General features: G+C 40.8%; 1 protein-coding gene across 1 annotated transcript; it reads right to left on the reverse strand.

The window, feature by feature from the left end:
• LOC124133140 (perlucin-like) lies at nt 1-8278 on the reverse strand. Its single transcript, XM_046497398.2, has 3 exons — nt 7942-8278; nt 3432-3611; nt 1-674 (listed from the first exon to the last, which is right to left on the reverse strand). Exons 1-3 carry the CDS (start codon nt 8237-8239, stop codon nt 445-447), a joined length of 708 nt encoding a protein of 235 aa, XP_046353354.1. The 5' UTR covers nt 8240-8278; the 3' UTR covers nt 1-444.
• Nucleotides 8279-21532: the final 13254 nt, after the last annotated feature.

The following is a 21532-nucleotide window of genomic DNA, read 5'->3' on the forward strand; positions in this document are numbered from 1 at the left end:
TTTCGTGACCAGGACAAGATGAGTGATTCTGAAACAATTCCACCGTTGTTGATGGTGGGCAACAAGTATGCTTGACAAACTCAAGATTGCTTGTTTGCGTATTCAATAGTCCAGTCAAAATGTCATAGGCTTCACTATAAAGCGCACCGTTCCACAGGCAATACTGTTCACATTCTGAACTCAGATCACCATAGTTTATTCCACTACATAGTGTACACACATACATAACACCCTTGGCAGTACCGAAAAAGGTCTTTTTGACGTACATGTATGTAAAGGTTTATTTGCTTCTTCGTGTGACATAAAACGTTAACGCCAAAAACGTGGAACGCCCAACGTGTACAGAGGTCGTTCCAATATGTATCTGTCCAATAAATGCCGAGATGATCTCTTGTGGTTCCGGTTCAGCAGACTGTAAGTATTTTCACATCGCATTCAATGATTTCAAAGGTCTTTTTGGCAGATGTAGTACTTTGCTTCTCCCCTCCGCCTGTCTTGCCACGTAAATGCATTGCTAACTTTGCTGGCTACGATGTAATCATGCCGAGCCGTTGCATTAGCCGGGTGGCCTGGACTCCAGGCAAAATAAGTCATGGGCCGGCCATCATGGAAAACCCATTGTCCTTCATTTGCCGCATCTGAACCATCGAAATAGTAGCTACTGGTCATAGTTGCTGAAAGTTTAATAAAGGAACCATCATTTTGTTATCCATTGAAAAGCGAGAAGCATTTATTACTGATAAATGAATTGAAGTGAGCAAAATGGAAGATTATATGATTGATAGTGTCGGCACTGATCCAGTTTGCAGGAGTTCAATGACAATTTATTAACTTTTATATGGTTAAGGGAGCATGGTTGGGCTATGGGGTTTTGTTGTTGAAATGCAGCTTCGATTCCCAATAAGGGTATATTGTGAGATATCCATTCTTGTTGTTTCACACAGTGATATTGCTCGAGTGTGGCGTATGATGCACATAGATATGGTCTGTTATAGGATGGTTTCCAGATAGATGCCCGATTCGAAACACACCACACTAACATCCCTGCCACAGTGTACCTGGGTAATGAAAACTGCAACACGATTCGCTTCCTACACCACTTGCCTTCAAAAAGTGAGTGAGTTGGGTTTAGCGCCGCTTTTATCAATTTTCCAATTATATCACGGCGTGCAAGCTTAATGTGGGAGGAAAGCCTGAAGTGATACAGGTCTCAGACGTTTACCACTTCGCTGAAACCCACGAGCACGGATTTGGTGTTGACAAACCTAAAAACATAATCGGGGCGAACCGGGATTCGAACCCACATAAAAGGTTTCTGGCGTGCCAAAGGGACGCAACTCTGCACAGCGAATCGCGACGCCTTAGACGACTGGGCCACCCGTGCCCCCTCCTTCAAATACGTGTACTGATATTGTCGATGTTTCTGTGTACTTGTGAGGTTAGAATTACCGAGAGGGTACTGATGTTTTGCCGCCATCGCCAAGCGCAATGGCGGAGAGAGTCTTTACTTGTCCGGTTTCCAACTCGATAAGTATCTAAATATACTCAGCAACAAAAGTTCCTGTGACACCATTATTTTAGTGTATTTTTCAAACAAATAAAGTTTGGTTTTCAATATTGTAGTACATGTATGGAATCAAGTCACAAGAACGCAACTGTTACAGAAAAGCATGTATTCCATGCAAAAGTTGACTTTTGTGCAAGCCCCATGCATTTCACTACCCAGGAATGGGTGTAAAAACATGAAAGAGTGGATTCCATATGCATTGTTTAGCATCGTGCTGACAACAACCACTCAGGAAAACGAAACAATTACGCAATTATTCAACATTACGAAATGCCACGCCTGTCCGAAAATGAGCGTCTGCGAGCCATTGGTATGATTGAAGCAGGATCGAGTCAACGTGATGTTGCAAGACAATTTAACGTCCACAGAAACACCATTTGGTGTTTATGGCAACATTGGCAACAGACGAATGCAGAGACCATCCTCGGATTGGCAGGCCACGCGTAACCAATAATCGACAAGACAACTGCATTGGAACAACACACCTGCGAAATCGATTCCAGCCAGCAACAGTGACTGCAAGAAGCATCCCTGGCCCCTGACGAATATCTTCACAAACCGTACGTCGCCGCCTCAGATGTGCAGGGATTGTCGCCAAAATACCCGCCAGGCGTCCCATTTTGACAGGAAACCACCGTCAAGCACGTCTACAGTGGTGCAGACAGCGTCTACGCTGCACGGCCATGCATAGGGGACAAGTTCTATTCACTGACGAGTATCGTTTTGACCTCAGCCACATGGATGGACGGGTTCGAGTGTACCGACGTCGAGGTGAACGCTACGTCAATCATTGTGTCATTGACGAAGATCAGTTCGGGGGCGGCAGCGTTATGGTATGGGGTGGGACAGAGGACCCGTTTGATAGTGGTAGAGGGAAATCTCAATGGACAGCGCTACCGCGACGAGATCATCGGCCCTGTTGTTCTACCGTTTTTGCGTCGTCATGGCCCAGGCATTACCTTTCAACATGACAACGCCCGGCCTCATATTGCTCGACTTGTTCAGGATTCTCTTAAAACAAACCATGCATGTCATCCCCTGGCTGGCTCGCTCCCCTGAGCTCTCACCAATCGAGCACATGTGGGATGAGATGGATCGGCGCCTTCGACGTCAACCACGTGTTCCACAGACACTCCAGGAACTTCGAAACATGCTCCAGCAGATATGGACAGATATCCCACAGGACTTTGTGCGACGCCTGGTCCAGTCCATGAGACGAAGATGTGTTGCTTGCATCGCAACCAGAGGTGGCCACACACGCTATTGATTGTGGCATGTTCATGGTTTATTTTTAAGAAATCACGCATTTTCTGAAGTCAGAATGGCAAATTGAACCATTTGAACACTTACAGGAGTCTGTTATCTTTTGCAAACCGAAATTGTTTCAGATTTGGTAAACAACATAACTTTGCATTAAATCTTATTCAATGTCACAGGGATTTTTGTTGTTCAGTATATCTAAATATAAATATTCGTATGTGAAGGCAAGTGTTTTAGGAAGAGAATCATGTTGCATTTAACGATAGTGCACGACTCAGACGCTTTGTTAACGCTTTTAAAGTCCGATGCAGATTTGGATCGGGGATCTTGTAGAAAAACATGTTCGACAGTCAGTAACAAAGTCAAAATCGCTTATAGGAAGCAACGGTTACCGCAGCTATCAAATACCCCGATAGATAACCATATCTTGTAATTGAACTGGGGTGTTCTGAAGGGGCCAACACTGATTCGCTGTATTTGGCAGATATTTCTTGTGATTATGGAAATGGTCTTGTCACTTTTCTTTGTACATTTGTTTGTGTAAATTGTAATGAATGTTTTGCTTTGGGCAGATATAGGTGAATGTGTAGGCATCTATACAAACCTGATGACGATGTGATCTGCTTGACCACATGGCTCTGTTTGTCCGAACTGTCAATAACAACAAAGTGTTCTCCTCTGGACGTACAGTCAGCAAGACCATCGTCGTACGGGAGCTTGTCGTGATGAAGCTTGTAGCAGAAGTTGAGGCGGCGGTTATGGACGTAGCCAGATGGACAAGCACCTGCGGTAGACCAGAACAGTTATCATCTATATTTTAGAAAATGAGTGAGTGAGTGAGTTAGGTTTGACGCCACTTTGAACAATATTCCGATATATCACGGCGTGTCAGCTTGTTGAGGGACGACAGACCAAAGTGATGCGGGTCTAAGACGTTGACCAATTCGGTAAAACCTCAAGCAAGAATATGGTACATAAATCCTGGAAACATAATCCTATAAGATAAAGATACAAACCTACACACTGTTTCTGACAAATCGAAGAACAATTGAATGAACTATACACTGCAGAAAAGAAACGCAAAATTGATTTTAGATGTATATGTTGTATATAATATAAATAAGCAACAGATGATAATCGATAATTCTCATTGACCCAGGTTCCATATGGCCCACAGGTCATCTGTTCTCAATATCTTCTGTGGTCACGTCGTCCAATGGAGACGATCAGATCCTGAATTGTGGCCTGGGGAATGTTCATCCACTCTTCCTGCAATGCCTGTGACAGTCGTTGATGAAATAAGTAACTCAGAGAAAAAAAACCAACCCAATGAGAACCATTGCAGTATGCACATAGCCTCTTTTGGCGTATGTTATGTTGGCAGACACAGCTAAAATTTGGTTTTAGGCATAAATTAAGCTTTATTTTGACCAACCTGTGAAAAGCCCAAGCGTCTAGTGCCTCTGAACCAAAGATGGCAAACTATTGGTGTGCACCAGACTGGCATGTCATGTCGTGCTATTGGAGCACAACTGAACATCAATCACACTGTCATCAGCAGGCTAATACGTAAGCATACTGCTTTGGTGAAGTAAAGGATGCACCGAGGTCTGGACGTCCAAGAAAAAACCAATGACAGGGAAGATCGTGCTCTCGTATGCAAAACCAGACGAAGCCCAAAGTCTACTTGTACACAGCTGCGACATGGATGGCATCCATACAACAGAGTGTCCATCAGCACCACCAGACGACGCCTAAATTCTGCAGGATTGAGAGCAAGACGACCAATCAGACGTCCACTCCTCACAAATCAGCACCTCCATGCCCGTTTAGCTCGCTGGAACTTGAGGACATGGAGAAGGATCCACTGGTCCGATGAAAGCAGATTTTTACTGCATCATACAGACGGGAGGGCACGAGTTTGGAGGCAGAGAGGTACAGCATATGATCAGAGGAACATTCAAGCTGATGTTCCATTTGGGGGTGGATCCGTCATGGTGTTGGGTTATTGTCCCTACGATTGTAAACTTGACCTCATCACAGTTCCCGGAACACTGAATGGACAGAGGTACCAGAACTTGATCCAGGACGGTGCTGTTGTACCTCATTTCGATAACCATGCTTTCGCCACACGTCCAGTCTTCATGGACGATAATGCCAGACCACATCGTGCTCGAGCTGTTGTTCAGCATCTCCAACACAACACCATTGAGACACTACCCTGGCCTGCCAGAAGTCCAGACATTAATCCTACAAAGCATTTGTGGGACATTTTGGGACGTAGGGTGAGAGCAAGGGATCCCCCAGTTCAGAACCTTCAGGAATTGACCCATGCATTGCATGATGAGTGGCAGCAGATCCCCCCATCAGAGATTCAGACGTCTGGTGACCAGACATGTTACATGTTATCCAAGCGCGAGGAGGTTGCACAAGATACTGAGTTAGCCAGTACTACTAGTGTGTTTGATATTAATGAAATGTGAACTGCGTCGTGTGTCTGTTGTAACGACTTAGGCAGCCATACGTATTTCACCTTATTTCACGATGATCTTAGTGAACTTTAGTTTGCTACAATTAAACCCTCAGTTAGGACTCAAATTCGGTCTTGTGTTGTCAATTTTCTGACTGAACGCTCACATGAGGCAATATAAACAGTTTAATGAGCTTTTCTAAGCACCATTTTTATGAGGTTGAAGATTCAGTTTTACTTAGTGAAGAAAAGTGAGTGGTGCTTTATTTATGACGAGGTGTGTATATAAAACGACAGAGCCCTTTTCATATTCAATAGAAATCTCTACATAAATCAGAGTCGATAGTACGATTCCGACTTTATCATGAGCATGTGTTTATAAATCACTATCAAATATACTCAACAACAAAAGTTCCTGTGACACCAATGTATTTAGTGTAGTTTGGTTTTCTATATTGTTGTACATGTATGGAATCAAGGCACAAAAACGCAACTGCAACAGAAAAGCATGCATTCCATGCAAAAAATTGACTTCAATGCACGCTCCATGCATTTCATTAGCCAAGAATGGGTATAAAAACATATGCGTTAACGGGATTCCATATGCATTGTTTAGCATCGTGCTGACAACAACCACTCAGAAATACAACAAAATTACGCAATTATTCAACATTACGAAATGCCACGCCTGTCCGAAAATGAGGGTCTGCGAGCCATAGGTATGCTTGAAGCAGGATCGAGTCAACGTGATGTTGCAAGACAATTTAACGTCCACAGAAACACCATTTGGTGTTTATGGCAACGTTGGCAACAGACGAATGCAGTCAGAGACCATCCTCGGAGTGGCAATCCACGCATAACCAATAATCGACAGGACAACTGGATTGGAACAACACACCTGTGAAATCGATTCCAGCCAGCAACAGTGACTGCAAAAAACATCCCTGGCCTTCGACGAATGTCTTCACAAACCGTCCGTCGTCGCCTCAGATGTGCAGGGATTATCGCCAGAAGACCCGCCAGGCGCCCCATTTTGACAGGAAACCACAAATCAAGCACGTCTATAGTGGTGCAGACAGCGACAAGTTCTATTCACTGACGAGTCTCATTTTGACCTCAGCCACAGCGATGAACGGAATCGAGTGTACCGACGTCGAGGTGAACGCGACGTCAATCATTGTGCCATGGAAGAAGATCGGTTCGGGGGCGGCTACGTTATGGTATTGGGTGGGATTACAGCAAGACAGAGGACCCGTTTGATAGTGGTAGAGGGAAATCTCAATGGACAGCGCTACCGCGACGAGATCATCGACCCTGTTGTTCTACCGTTTTTGCGTCGTCATGGCCCAGGATTTACCTTTCAAAATGACAACGCCCGGCCTCATATTGCTCGACTTGTTCAGGATTCTCTTCAACAAAACAACGTGAATGTCATCCCCTGGCCGGTTCGCTCCCCTGATCTCTCACCAATGTATATAATGTCACGTTAAAACGTTATGGCTCCGCAGTCGGACTTGTGTTTTCAGGACGTATCGGTTGGAATTACTATGACAGGTATAACTTGGTTACTGCTTCCTAACTGTAACATTAACTTAACTTATCGCCATTTTTTTGACAAATGTCGAGTTGTCGTTGGTTAATTTTCACGCGTTTTGCATGTTTTTGTGAGGACGACAATGCGACAACGCGACAATGTCCCTTCTATGCCTAACATGCCCATTAAAAGTTTAAATGATAAAATGCATTGTTGTGGCTTCTGATTTCATAGCTCCTCAATGAGGATTACCAATAATGGGATGGGTTATGAGTTTAAATGCAGGCCGATGTCAGAGTCTAAAACGTTTTGATTAACAACTATGCGCAAATGTATGACATATTATTGATCCACGTCAATGCTTTTGACGGACAAAATGTGCCCCCCTGAGAGGGTATGTAAGACCACCTTCATTGAAAGTAAATTATCTGCCACTGTTTTAACCGCAGTATATTTGTATTTTTAATTTACGGCTAATCTGGTCAACATTCGCCAATCACTAAAGGAATGGTGTAAATCCTGTTGGGGAATCATGTAGGTAGCAAAGGTACTGTAAGTCCCCGTGGTACCTATTATGGTGGCCTAACTTTAGTTGTTGGCGATCAATAGCCTGTTTTTATAATGTGTCGTCTGTGGTGATTTAATGTTTATTTTATTGATCCAAAACTAGCTTTAAAGTTCTAAAATCTGTGATATATTGCTAGTTGTTGTAGTGCCCTTTGACGACAGTTTTTATATATGCTATTACTTGTTCAAGTCACGATATGGTTGAAATATTGCCGATCTGACTTTTAATATTAACTCACTCACTCACGTTTCGACTCTTATTGGCTGAAAAAAAGGCTTCAATAACAGGAAATTAATAGAGCCCTTCTGACAATCTGGGTAATGCAGAAGGCTGCAGCTGCTGTAATATTCCAGAAATATCACGGCAGGAGACTTAAATGGGCTTCACACATTATACCAATGGGGGGAATCGAACCCTGGTCTTCGACGTGACGAGCGAACACTTTAACCACAAGGCTACTCCACCGCTCCCCTCGATAATATGTTTGTGTACTCAGAATACTTCCTTCACGTTCTATGAACAATATCAATATCAACTCTCACCTGTCGTTAAGCTGTAGTACTCGGTGCCTTCCTCTTGGTCTCCGTCCCCGGGTGACATGAACAACACGTCATGGAACTGACACCGTCGGTGTTTCTGTATGTAAAACACAGACACACAAGCTTCATTGTGGAGACACAGAAGTAAACATAGTTTACCACTGTAAATATTTGAAATTTCAGACGTGACGCTTGTTGACACAAGAACATTGTCAAATTCTTTCCATTTAACTCCAGATCCCGTCCTTATCATAGCAGGAGCATAATGCACTAAGCAAAGGACAATTAGCTTCAGAAGCATTACGTCCTTCTCAACTAGTTGCCAGTCAGTGTGTGGCGAGAAGCTTTGAATTATGTCTGAACAGTGCACTGTGAGGCTAGCGACACAAAATCAAAGCGTGAATACATCTGTTGTTGAGCTGTTGCCATGGGTTCAGCTTCAGTGACATGAGTGGGTTTTGTTGCCTTGTTCTGGGTATACGTATAGAACCATGAGTCAGTGTGTGGGTGCTCTTCATAGCTGCTGACAGTAAAATAAAATGTCAGCCAATTGATAGGAGTTGATTGTTGAGAGAGAGAATAATTGGTTATGATAAGAACATATTTACTCCTAAAAAACTGCATTCTGTTCTGAATATATCCGATAATGGACACCTGTAATGATAATGGTAGACATTAACAAATAAACGATATATGGTTTTATTTCTCACCAAATTGATAATGTTTTACTTGGAATCATCAAAAAGTTGTATGTAAAAAAAACTAGCTTCGGATCTGCTCACTATTACTCTCCTATTCGTCAAAACCTATTGCACCGTACAATCGACCACACTGTTTCTACGAAGATTTCTACGAGCGTCATAAGACTTGCTCAAAAGTTGTTTGACCAACGTTGCAACATTTAAGGCCACAGTACGAAACCGACCATTTGATATTCTCCTGGGGCCTGGGATTTTATCGACAAAAATAAATTGTCCCCGAAAAATCTTGAAAAATGTAATCATGCTTCGGACTGTGAAAAAAAGAAATTGCCTGCCACAAAAATAACACTGTTTCAATGTGTTTTTCTTCCAAAATGATTCATGCCCAACGTTTTGAATAAAAAAATAAATCTGGTTTGGTAGCTGTTGTTGAACAAATTTCTAATCTCGATACAATATCCAAAATATCAATGGTCGGTGTTTTAAGTGACAGCTGTTTATGTGGCCTCTATGAGCAGTTTGGAGATATTTTACCTGGGCTTCAATTACTAATTCATGCTAGTCATTGTTGTCGTTTCAACTCATTCTAAATCCATTTTATATTTAATTCTACTTTTGACTAGATTCAATATGTAAAACACATGTGTTGATCCTGATCCAAGTGAACCAGATTTTAGCCATATAAATTGTTTTTGTGAACCTGAAATGACTCGTTTTCAACTGTTATTAAAACGTTCCAGAGAACCACGGAACAGATGGTCCCGCGAGTCAAATAATAGTTAAAAATAAGCGACACTCGACGAAGTAAGAGACAGCTTCGAATTCCTCAACATTTGCAGGACTATCTTCAAAGTGAACCTGATCCAAGTGAACATATTCAGGATGGTGTGAGGTCAGTGACTTCTGTTATTCCTTCCCGCTCATGTTTTTCTGATTTTTCATCTACAGCTTCCTAACATTTGTCAGAAAAACAACAAGCTGAGATTCAGAAAAGCACAGAAATTACGTTACCTGCAGAAACAACACTAAGAAATTCTTCATGATAAAATGAAAGATACGTAATGAATGCTTGAGAGAAAAGCAGAGAATTCAATCATCCCTGCAAAGACATCGTCAAATGAGGCAAGTAGAAGCCGAATTAGAAATGGCATCGTTATTCATGGTATGGTTTCTGAAAATCATGAAGACATTGTTTTACCAATTAAAACTGAAACTGACATTGATGATAAATTCAATGTTGATGTATTTGTGTCTGAAGTGTCAAAGGTCACCGGTGCTACACACATCACATACAGTATCAATGCCAGTGTTTCACCTGGTATCAAGTCTCAATGCCGATGCCAAAGAATTCAACTTACATTTTTAAGTGCCAATTTCTTCTCAGAATGTTGAATTTTCATTACCCAACATTACTTCTTTGAGTTTGAACTCAAATGTTACAGCTTTCCAAAGTGTCAACTATGCCTGTTACCATGACAACAGTCTCAACATCTCAAACCTCAGGGACAGCGTCCTGTCCTAGTACCAGGACAACTGAGCCAACCACATCTGTGTTCACATTTGCAGAGCCAATCTCTGTAAAGTCGGGGGTATTTTCATCTCACAATTCAAGTGGTGCCATTCCAAAGAAACCTCAGGTTATCATGAAACAGAAATATGAACATAAACATGCAAAGCCCCAACGTGTGTCAAATGTCACATATCCAGGTCACGTGACTAGTCTAGACTTTCCAAATGTCTCACCCTACAAGCCAGTGTTTTCACAATATGACCCAATTGTGCCTCCATATCAGACAGGGATGTCTACATTTCATACATATCTAACATACACCAGTGGTATTAATCCAATGCCAAGCATTCCACAAATAACACCTCAATCAAATGTCATGCCACAAGCCTGTACTTACTATCCACAACAACAGCATCCTATCGCAAATGCACCAAATTATGAACCACTTCTATCAGCATATGGTGCAAAAACCAAGATTACCCATGTTTATCAGTGGTAAAGAGAAAGACTTTGCTGTTTTGCAGATGGCACTTGAAAGTCTCCTTGATATTCACTCACCGCTCAGTGAAAGGTATAGATATTGAGTGCTCTCAGACCGTTCAGGAGGTAAACCACTCACCCTCGCTACAAGCTTTCTCCGTTTTCCCACACCTTACACCAAGGCTGTTGAAGCGTTGAAGGAGAATTATGGGCAAGATCATAACCTAGCTAGAGGTGAGATCTATCGCATATTAACTCTCCCCACTGTCAAACCTGGTGATTACGAAGCTTTTTTATCAATTCAGTCCCTTGTCCGATTGTTGACATCTGTAGATGGTAATGACTTCTATGCACTGAAAACGGCCTCACATGTTGATACGCTTCTTAAGGAGTTGCCAGGCTCCTTACGTGCCAACTTTGTCAAGTACTGTTTGAATAAAGGGGTGATCAGTAATACCAAATACTATGATCTTGTGTCCTTTTCACAGTGGTTGAATGTCAAGTCAAGGGCAAGAAGGATAGCAGCACATGCAGTTGCTGACAAGACAAACACAACTAAGTCAGATTGAAAAAACAATTACGTCTTACCAATCTTACTGTGCTTATTGTAACAGCAAGGACCATCACGTGAATGCATGTGAAAGTTTCAACAAGTTGGAACAAAGGATGTACTTCAATGGATAAAGGACAAAAACAGGTGCACCCGTTGTGGCAGGAATCATAAAGAGCAATACTGCAACCTTAAGAAACCATGCCGAAAGTGCAAAGGTCAACATCTAACCATACTTCATGCTATCCATGAACTGAACAATAACACCGTGAAGAAGACAACTTCATTCTATCTAGACCATCCTAACAATGTGATGTTGAAAATTGTTCCTGTAACATTACATGGCAAATGTGACATTGAAACTTTTGCCTTGCTGGATGATGGGTCCATGCGAAGCATGATATTGTCATCTGCGGTTAATGACCTTGAACTGTCAATAAAACCTGACTCCATATTATTGACAACGATCCGATCTTAACCTTTTCCTTGTGATGGTCATAGAGTGGACCTCTCTATTTCATCACCCTTTGATCCAGATACAAAGTATGAAATCAATAATGTGTTCACCTGTGAACAAATGAACCTATCCAACTACACATATCCTGTCTGTCCTGGACTCAATCCAAGCTAAACCATTTTGCCTTCACAACCCTTGAGGACAAAAAAGGTATATGGTTCTGTTGCATACCTCAAGTCAGAGATCATCTCATGTCTCCTTTGTTGCAGCACGAATCAATGCCCCGCCTTGAACTGAGCAAAAAGTCATCGTTCAGCAACTGTGGCATCAGAAACCTCAATCGGAAGGACCACTTCCAGAATGGCATCTGTGGGAATCTGAATTGAAACTTATGAACCAAGTCTCACTTCCAAGATGCATTGATCCACCTGAACCAGTCAATCAGATACAGTTACATATTTTCTGTGATGCATCAAAAAGGGAATATGGTTCTGTCGTATACCTCAAGTCAGAGACAAAAGATGGATTGTTGCAGCATGAAGCAGAGTAGCTCCTCAGAAAGCCCTCTCAATGCCCCGCCTTGAACTGTTAGCTGCTCTAACATGAGCCCAGCTTGCCAACACGCTCACCAGTGAAATGAACATTGACATTCACAAAGTGATCTTGTTGAGTGACTGTCCTAGCATGGTTGACGTCCCAATCATGTCGCTACAAAGTGTTTGTGGGAACTCGAGTAGCTGAAATTCAAACACTTACTTAGCATCATGACTGGAAATATCTCCCATCGGAGGAAAACCCAGCTGATGATATCATCAGAGGAAAGACACTGCAGTACTTGTGTGCAGAGACAAGATGGAGAAATGGCCCAGCATTTCTAAACATATCAGGAACCAAATGGCCTCTCGGTGATGCAAAACCGAAACCTGAAACTGAGACCGAAAGATTTTTGCAGTCACATCACAGTTCAACCCAAAACTGATACATCTCTACATCAATCGTGGAAAAAACTCCTTGATGCCACAATCAATACTATCGAGGATCCCAATGGGGCGGCCTCCATCAATGTTACCGATGTTGAGAAAGTTGAACTACAACTGTATCGCCAAGTTCAGGAAGAATGCTTTCCAGATGAAATGAAAGCATTATCCAAAGGTATGAAAATAGTATCTAACAGCAAGCTCTCGCAACTCAGTCCAGAGTATGATAAAGATCATCACGTCATACGTGTTGGTGGTAGACTGAGATGTGATGGATGAACTGTCAATCGATGTTAAACATCCCATCGTGCAAGATCCAAGTCATAATGTTACAAAGCTCCTCATAAAGAAATATGACTCTGACCTCCATCACTATGGTGCTGAAAGACTTCACGGGGACATCAGAAGGAAATTCTGGATTCGTCGAGGCAGTGAAGCTGTTACAAAACACCAGAGACAATACCATGATTGCCAGAAATGGAGAGCAAATCCAGAGATCCCTTTGATGGCCAACCTACACAAGGCTCGGTTAAGATTGTTCGAACCACCCTTCTATTCGACAGGAATAGATTGCTTTGTGCCTATTGTATATAGGTGCTAAAGAAACCTTCTTGCACAAGCTTGAGGGTATATTAGTAGAGCATTATGATTATATCTTACAACTAGCTAATAATAATTGTAATACAGCAGTATCTTGTATAGTCAGTTATTATCAAGAAGCTGCAGAACACACCAAAAGAACATATGGTTTAAATTCTAACTTCAGGAGAAATCAGCAGCCTCCCTGGTGGGATGATGAACTTGAATTAATTAAATATGACAAATACAAAGCCCTGAGAGCTCACAGAGATCATGGGGAAGATTTTTTCACTTAAGATAAATTTTTTAAATGCTTTTAGTAGAAAAAAAACTCATTTCTTGAAGCACAGAGAGAAAAACTGATATAGCTGCAAGAGACAACCCAAAGTTGTTCTGGAAACTGCTCAAGGATAGTAAACCATTTAATGCAGTCACTCAATCAATTAATACTGAGCAATGGACTAACCATTTTATGTCTCTTCTTTTTAGGCAGGATCTTGCACTTGATAGCAGTATGTACCATATCCCTGACAATAATGATCTAACAATTAACATTCCTATTCTAGCACATTTAACAAAATCTTTGAGAGTGGTAACTTTCCAGATGTGTGGGGGAAAAGTATCATCTGTCCTCTGTTCAAGTCTGGTGATATGAATGATGCCAACAATTATAGAGGCATATCACTCATTGATACCATATGCAAAGTATTCACATCTATTCTTAATGCCAGACTACAGAGGTGGTGTGATGATAACAATATCATTGACGAATTTCAAGCTTGATTTAGACCCAACTATTTCACGACAGATCATATATTTTCACTACAGGCCATTATCCAAAAGTATGCATGTAAAAAGAAAGGAAGGTTCTACTGCTTATTTGTAGATTTCTCAAAAGCTTTTGATAATGTGTCCCAATATGTTGTTACAGAGTTTGGCTGATATTGGTGTTTGCGGAAAGTTTTTGTCTATTATTACATCAATGTACGATAAACTGTGTGCCTGTGTTAGAACACCTACTGGGTTATCCAAATACTTTAAGTGTAATATAGGTACCCGTCAAGGATGCATCCTCAGCCCTCAGATGTTTTTAATATTCATAAATGAACTTGTTAATTTTATGGAAAATTATGGAGGACAAACCGTCTTTATTACTAAAGACTGCCCAGCAATATATACACTTATGTTTGCTGATGACGTGTCATCTATTGCTGATACACCTTTAAATTTACAAAAGAAGATCAATGCTTTGGAACATTTTTGCAATACCACAGGCATGTAGGTAAACTTGAAGAAAACTAAAGTTATGGTATTCAGAAATGGCGGACCCCTTAGACATTATGAAAAATGGAAATTTAATAGTGTATATATTGAAACCGTGTCGTTTTATAGATATTTGGGTATTGTGTTCACGCCCAAACTTGTTTGGACTAAGTCACTAAATACTCTTGCTGCACAGAGTAACAAGGCCATTATGACATTATATAGATATCAAAAGAAAGTTGGTAATATACCCTGTCAAGATTTATTTAAGATATTTGATGCTATGATTGTGCCTATTGTCTGTCACGGCGCAGAAATATGGGGCATCTCATATTGTAAAATTATTGAAGATGTACAGAACAAAATGTGTAAATGGTTTCTAAATACAGGTAAAACAACAAACAATGCAATGGTTTTAGGAGAGTGCGGAAGAGCCCCTCTCCAACTTGTGTATACCACAAGGGCCATCAAGTATTGGTGCAGGCTACTGCGTTTGGACGAGCACAGACTGCCTCGCCAATGTTATTTAATGCTCAAATCACTGGACCATTCTGGTCGCACCACATGGGTTACTCACATTAAGAATATTTTGTTTAAATTAGGTTTTGGATATGTATGGTTAACACAAGATGTTGGCAATGTGAAGGTATTTATTCATCTTTTTAAGCAAAGATTATTTGATAACTTTCAACAATCATGGTGTAGTTCTATCAATAGTATATCTAATACCTTTTATTATAAACATTTTAAATCCCTGTTAAATGTAGAAAAATATCTTACACTCCCCATACCAGTACATCTGAGAATATGTATGACTCGTTTCAGATGTAGCAAGTTTAAACTTGCAATTGACTTGGGGAGATACACAAATGTCCCATACACTGAACGATTATGTAAATATTGTATAGAAAATGGTATATCTTGTTTTACTTGTATGTAAGCGTTATTCAGCCCTATGAAATATGTATCTTAAACAGTATATCAAGTTTCAAACTGTAACATCTTTTACTGAAATTATTTCATCAGAAAACTTTGATGTTGTATATAACACATGTTTATATCTATATAAAGTCCAACGGTTAAGAGAAACTTAAATCGACTACTTCCTTGGCATGCATAGTTCATGCAATCAACCATTGTCTGTATTATGGGGCTATGACCTTACTGAATAAACTGTCTGTCTGTCTGTCTGTCTATTGTATATAAAGATTGGCAGACGCAAAGAGAAAAGGTTTGGAATCATCTTTAAATGCATGACAACCCAAGCCGTCCACATTGATATTCTTGACAGTCTGGTCCCGGCGCATTCCGAAAAGCCCTTCGCAGATTCGTCTCCAGGAGGGGTTGTCCCTATGTACTGTTGTCAGACTGTGGCACATACTTCAAAGGTGGCGAAAATGAATTGTGCTAAGCTTTTGATTCTATGAACTCTGAACTGAAAGAAAAACTCGCAAAAAGCCATATCCGATTCCATTTCAATCTGCCAGTGGTCCCTCACTTTGGTGGATTGTGGGAATGTGAAATTCGATTTATCAAGTATAGCCTTCGCAGTATACGAGGAACTGAATCCGTCAGTGAATCTGTCCTGAGAACTGTCTTGACAGAGGTAGAATCTATCCTGAACTCCAAACCTCTGGGACACACCTCATGTGACATCTCCGATACCGATCCTGTAACTCCGTACACCTTGCTGATCGGGAGATCAGACCCAGCACTTCCTCAGGTTGTCTACCTGAATGAAGACAGACTAACAAAGAAACGATTTCGTCAAAGTCAACTACTAGACGATCACTTCTGGAGGAAATTCTTCAAGCAGTACTTGCCAAATCTCCAGCCACGTGTAAAATGGACTGACGAATGACGTAACGTACAAACTGACGATGCTGTGCTAATCATTGACCCTCTTCACACTCGCAGTGAGTGGAAGATTGGACAAGTGATAGAGGCCTATGCAGGGTCCGACGGTAGAGTACGATCAACAATAGTGAAGACCAATGACAATGACTAGTTTCGACCAGTGTCGAAATTGATCAAGTTGCCAAAATATGACTGAATAAGACAATCTGCCTGGACCAATTGACAATTAATGACATTATTAACATTTTGACATCCATTGATTCCATGTTTTGTTTCAAATGTGTTTCTTTCAGGTTGGGGAAATCTTGAAATTTGATTTATTGTGAAACATTGACATGATCTTTATTTAGTTTATTTAGGCTGTTTTTAAGTGATAGCTGTTTATGTGGCCTCCATGGGCAGTTTGGAGATATTTTACCTGGGCTTCAATTACTTATTCATGCTATTCATTGTTTAAGTATCAACCCATTCTAAATCCATTTTATGTTTAATTCTACTTTTGACTAGATCCACTATGTAAAACACATGTGTTGATCCTGATCTCAAGTGAACCAGATTTGAGCCATATAAATTGTTTTTGTGAACCTGAAATGACTTGTTTTCAACTGTTATTAAAACTTTCCAAAGAACCACGCAATAGTCTGGGCCTAGAGTTTTGTGTTTGTGTTCGTGATGGGTGCAACCGTGGAGGCAGGATACGCTCAAAGTTTCGTGAAGACCTGTTATCAACACTATTGATAGTGATTCATAAACACAAACGTATGATGTGGTCGGAATCGTACAATCGGCACTTATTTGCGTCCTTTTCGTTGCCCTAATTTCACCCAAGATCATAACACTACCACTTTAATAGCGTTTGCCTTCGACGCATGTTGATGGGGATGCGTAAAGAGCACAATTTCCCTCAACACTGAAGAGGACCCAATGTAACAAATGTTTTATTTGGATTAACATTTTCTTAGTAAAGTACACAATACACAGTGCAATTTAGCAAATGGTCGGATGTAACACATGTAATATTTGAGATAACACTTTCTAAGTAAAAGTATTCTAATACTTTTGTGGGTTAGGTCCCATCCAGGATTCAAACCCACACTCCCACAGTGTACTGGCGATTAGGTGCCTCATTCTGGGAGCGTGGGTTCGAATCCCGGATTGAACATTTGACCACTTACTAAATGGCATTGTGTGTTAACTGAAGAGGACCATTCCCAACTGACATGCTGCCAACCGCAAGCGTTGTCTGCATCACTGTAGACGTCGACCTTAAAGTTTCCGCCGTCAGGATGAGCTTTCTGGTTGGGCGCCACGCCCGGGTGCCGCACACGTCTTTGGACAGTCCTCGCAGATACGCCTATGTCGCCAGGAATTGTACGGGCTGTGAGAGTTGATACCTTGAACCTGTGTAGAAGATGCGTAGTTCGAATCCATACATCTTGACGAGGGCTTGTCACGGGTGGGCGAACACTATGAAGTGTTTCTCTGATGTGTTTCTAGTGTTCATAACATCGCCATAAGTGCCGCATAGTGGATGCTGATTTGACCATTTATCATTCTGAATTAGGCATGGGATGTGAAACCTCATCAAAATGTTCAAAAATGTTTTTTTCTGAACTTCCTGAAATTGCTTAGCAATTGGATATATTGGCCTTTAAAAATAGCTTTTGAAGCTTTTTGAATATTCGTCATTTCTTGCAAAGGAAATGCAATACCAACGTAATTTGTTTCTTGCGTTTCTTTTCGAGCTTTTACATAAACGTTTTGTTCCTGGCTCAAATACAAACAAATCATATAACGGTTTATAAGTGAACTAAATCCACGTCTAAATGACGTGTTTGAGCTCAATCATTTATTCACATTATTTGTTTCCTTTAATGCAGGTCACATGCAAGTTTTCCTGGCAAAACAGGGGTTTGACTATTTCTTTGTAATGATTTGGCCCCTCCCCCCGCCCGACAATCAAATAGATGCTCCCTTACTGGCCTAGTTGATAGAGCGTCTGCCCGGAGAGCGGAAGGTCGTGGGTTCGATGCTTGGCCGAGTCATGCCAAAAGACGTTAAAGATGGTACTTGCAGTTACCCTGCGTTCGGCATTAAAACAAGGACTGGTCGACTTGGTGTCACACAACAAATTAGTACTTACTTAACCCAATCGGAGGAAAGGCATCTTTGCAATGGCATAAAGAAGTAAAATTACTCTGTCAACATCTGTCGTCAAACCATTAAGTGACTGAGGATTGTTTAAGCGCTTCTGTCCATACGAGATGACAAGTACTAGGAGGCGGAGATTGACCCAAGACTGTTTGACAAGTGAAATGATTTCAACTGTCAAAAAGTCAACTTTCTTCGAAGATTTTAAAGGGAGTTGTCATACGACTTTTGCTCGAAAGGCCCCAGCAAAGCTTTCAGATATGTAATGGAAATCATTCCAAATTCGGCGCATAAGTGACAAATGTTTGTCCGATACAGTTCCCTATTTTGACTTGTACGATATGTTCCCATGTTTTCTTAGGGGAACACTATTGTCGCAGCTCCAGCTTCTGGTGTTCTCTGTAAAGCTTTCAAATAGTTTGTGTTTGTGACGTGTGGGGCAGGATACGCTCACTTTTTCGCGAATACCAGGTATCTTCACAATTTGATAGTAATTCATAAACACTTGCTCATGCTATGGTAGAATCTTGTCAGCTTATATTAACGATTTCTTCTGAAAATGGTAAGGACTTTGTCGCTTTTATTTAAATATGGTTACAACATAGCTTTAAAAATATTTTATGGTGAACATGTGGAGGACATGTACAAATGTAAAGTTTCAGGGACAAAAATGATGTCCTTGCAATTCTATATTTTGACATGTACCGTATATTCCCGTTGTTTTTCAGGTGACACTTGACTTGCCTTTGTTTATGTTTTTGACAGGTGTCCCTTGGGGAGGGATACTTCACCTTTTCGCAAACACATGTCATGGTCACTATTATATAGTTATCCATAAATATAAAACATTAACGCAAGATTACATTGTACTTAAGAGGCAATGAATAACGGTGGAAACTGTATACATATATCACTGAAAATCAGTATTGAAACAAGGTGATCGCGAAAACGCATGCTCATGACAAAGTCGGAATCGTTTAATTGTCACTACGTTTGGTATAGATTTCTTATGATTATAGCATTTGTTTTGGTCGCCTTTGTTTAATCGCCTTGATCATCACGTACACACAGCAAACGCCCTAATTTATATGTACTCGTAAATTCACAATAGAAGTCTGGTTAAGAAGCTATAAACAATTCATTCCATCCGATCAAAAGTGGTGAAAATACCCACAGTTGGAAGGCTGTGTACATGTGTTGCAGTACTTACCAGCCATGACAGATTAACCACGGGCATATGAAAAAAAGATTGAGTGTGCTTTAACCTCTTTTGAGTTTGATATTACAACCAGGACAAATGCTACCCGTGAAGATCCGGGTTAGAATAGGTCTTCAGCAACCCATGCTTGCCGTAAAAGGCGACTAACTATGATCGGGTGAACAGGCTCGCTCACTTGGTTCATGCATGTCATCGTATCCCAGTTGAGTGGATCGATGCTAATGATATCGATTACTAAAATGTCTGGTCCAGATTGGTTACAGACCGCCGTCAAAAAGCTGGAATATTGCCGAGTGCGTCGTTTATTTACAAACAAACAAACAGAGCTGGACAAATTCATAAACATGATTCAAACTCATTTGCCTTCGCACTGTCGTAAAAGTAAACTATTACATATTTATTTGACAAGAATACTTCGCACCTACATGCCACGAACTCTTTCTTATTGTCTATTCCCCGGAGATATTCTGCGGCATAATATGTCCCCAATTCCACTAGCTGTCACATAATCCGATTGACATGAGAATCGAGTGTTTAGGAGAGGTTCAAAAGGGTGATCCAGTCGTCTAAGGCGACTAAGTTGCATCCCTTTGACACGTTAGAAGCCTGTGTTTGCGGGTTCGAATCCAGGTATCCCCGATTATGTTTCTAGGTTTTTCAGCACCGTACCCATGCTCGTGGGTTTCACCGAAGTGGTAAACGTCTGAGACCTGTAACACTTCGGGCTTTCCTCCCGAGCTGACACGCCGCGATATAACTGGAACACTGACTGTTAAAAGCGGCGTTAAACCCAACTCACTCACTCACAATCACTCATATTGCTTCTTTAGTATATAACGTCAACAGTAGACAAAAATTAGTCGCGTTATCTGCCGATCTGCAGAAACAGGTTCAATGGGGCTTATAATGCAAAATAGCGGTGAAAAATAGATGAATGTAAAAAATCATTGAAGACGCAAGGTGTTCGCGAAGACGCATGCTTATGATATTGTCAGAATCGTACAATGGACTACTCTAGATAGAGATCTCTTTTGATTACGGAATGGTTTTTGTCATTATATTTAATCATCCTGATATGCAGAAATTTCCAGTAGAATGCTGGTAAATAAGATTGACACAGTTTATTATAAAAGTTGCCAATGAGCACAGGATGATATTAACTCCATCTGATATATTACAAACAACATAAAGTTCATGAAAAGGGCTATATGTCTTCGCACTGTGGTTAAAATGTTAATTTACATCATAATTTTATACTTGACACGTGTCTTTAATTGACAACGTTCAGATATCTTTCAGATTCAACCTTATCATATTCTCTGTGGGTATCGTATTCAGTACTATTATTAAGTGATGGCCTTCAGTTTTAACAAAATACATTTTTAGTCATGGTAAAAAATAACCTAATAAAATATATCTCGTCTCCAACAGAATGATTTAATCATATAAACCCAAATCCATGGTAAGACTGATTTGATCATATGAACCCAAATCCATGTGAAAACAAATTGCGATCCATGTTTGTTTGCTTTGATGTTCATTCGACACATTTGGGTAACGGGGAACATATTGTGTTATGTTACGGTTAGCTGGTAACAATGGCTTCTGAATATGAAATGTTTGTTTCTTTGTTTCTTGTGTCACGCCGAAGGTCAACAATATTCCAGCTATATGACGGTGGTCTGTAAAGAGTCGAGTCTGGACCAGACAATCAGGTGATTGACATCATGAACATCAATCAACGCAATTAGATGACAGCTACCCATGTATGTTCATCCGTGTTGTCAAGAATCAACCAGATTTTATAACCCTATTTAGGAATTCAAATTTCCGTGCATCTGGTCAGTGTT

The sequence above is a fragment of the Haliotis rufescens genome, unplaced genomic scaffold (genome assembly GCF_023055435.1).
Source record: "Haliotis rufescens isolate VD_foot unplaced genomic scaffold, xgHalRufe1.0.p SCAF_23, whole genome shotgun sequence".
NCBI lineage: Eukaryota > Metazoa > Mollusca > Gastropoda > Lepetellida > Haliotidae > Haliotis > Haliotis rufescens.

What these genes read in the sequence shown, in the direction of transcription:
- LOC124133140 (XM_046497398.2), bottom strand. Translation starts at nt 8,239, where the DNA reads ATGCTTCTGAAGCTAATTGTCCTTTGCTTAGTGCATTATGCTCCTGCT. An exon ending in GTACTACAGCTTAACGACAG is followed by an intron (nt 3,612 to 7,941) that starts GTGAGAGTTGAT and finishes GGTCTACCGCAG; the next exon opens with GTGCTTGTCCATCTGGCTAC. An exon ending in GCAGATCACATCGTCATCAG is followed by an intron (nt 675 to 3,431) that starts GTTTGTATAGAT and finishes TTAAACTTTCAG; the next exon opens with CAACTATGACCAGTAGCTAC.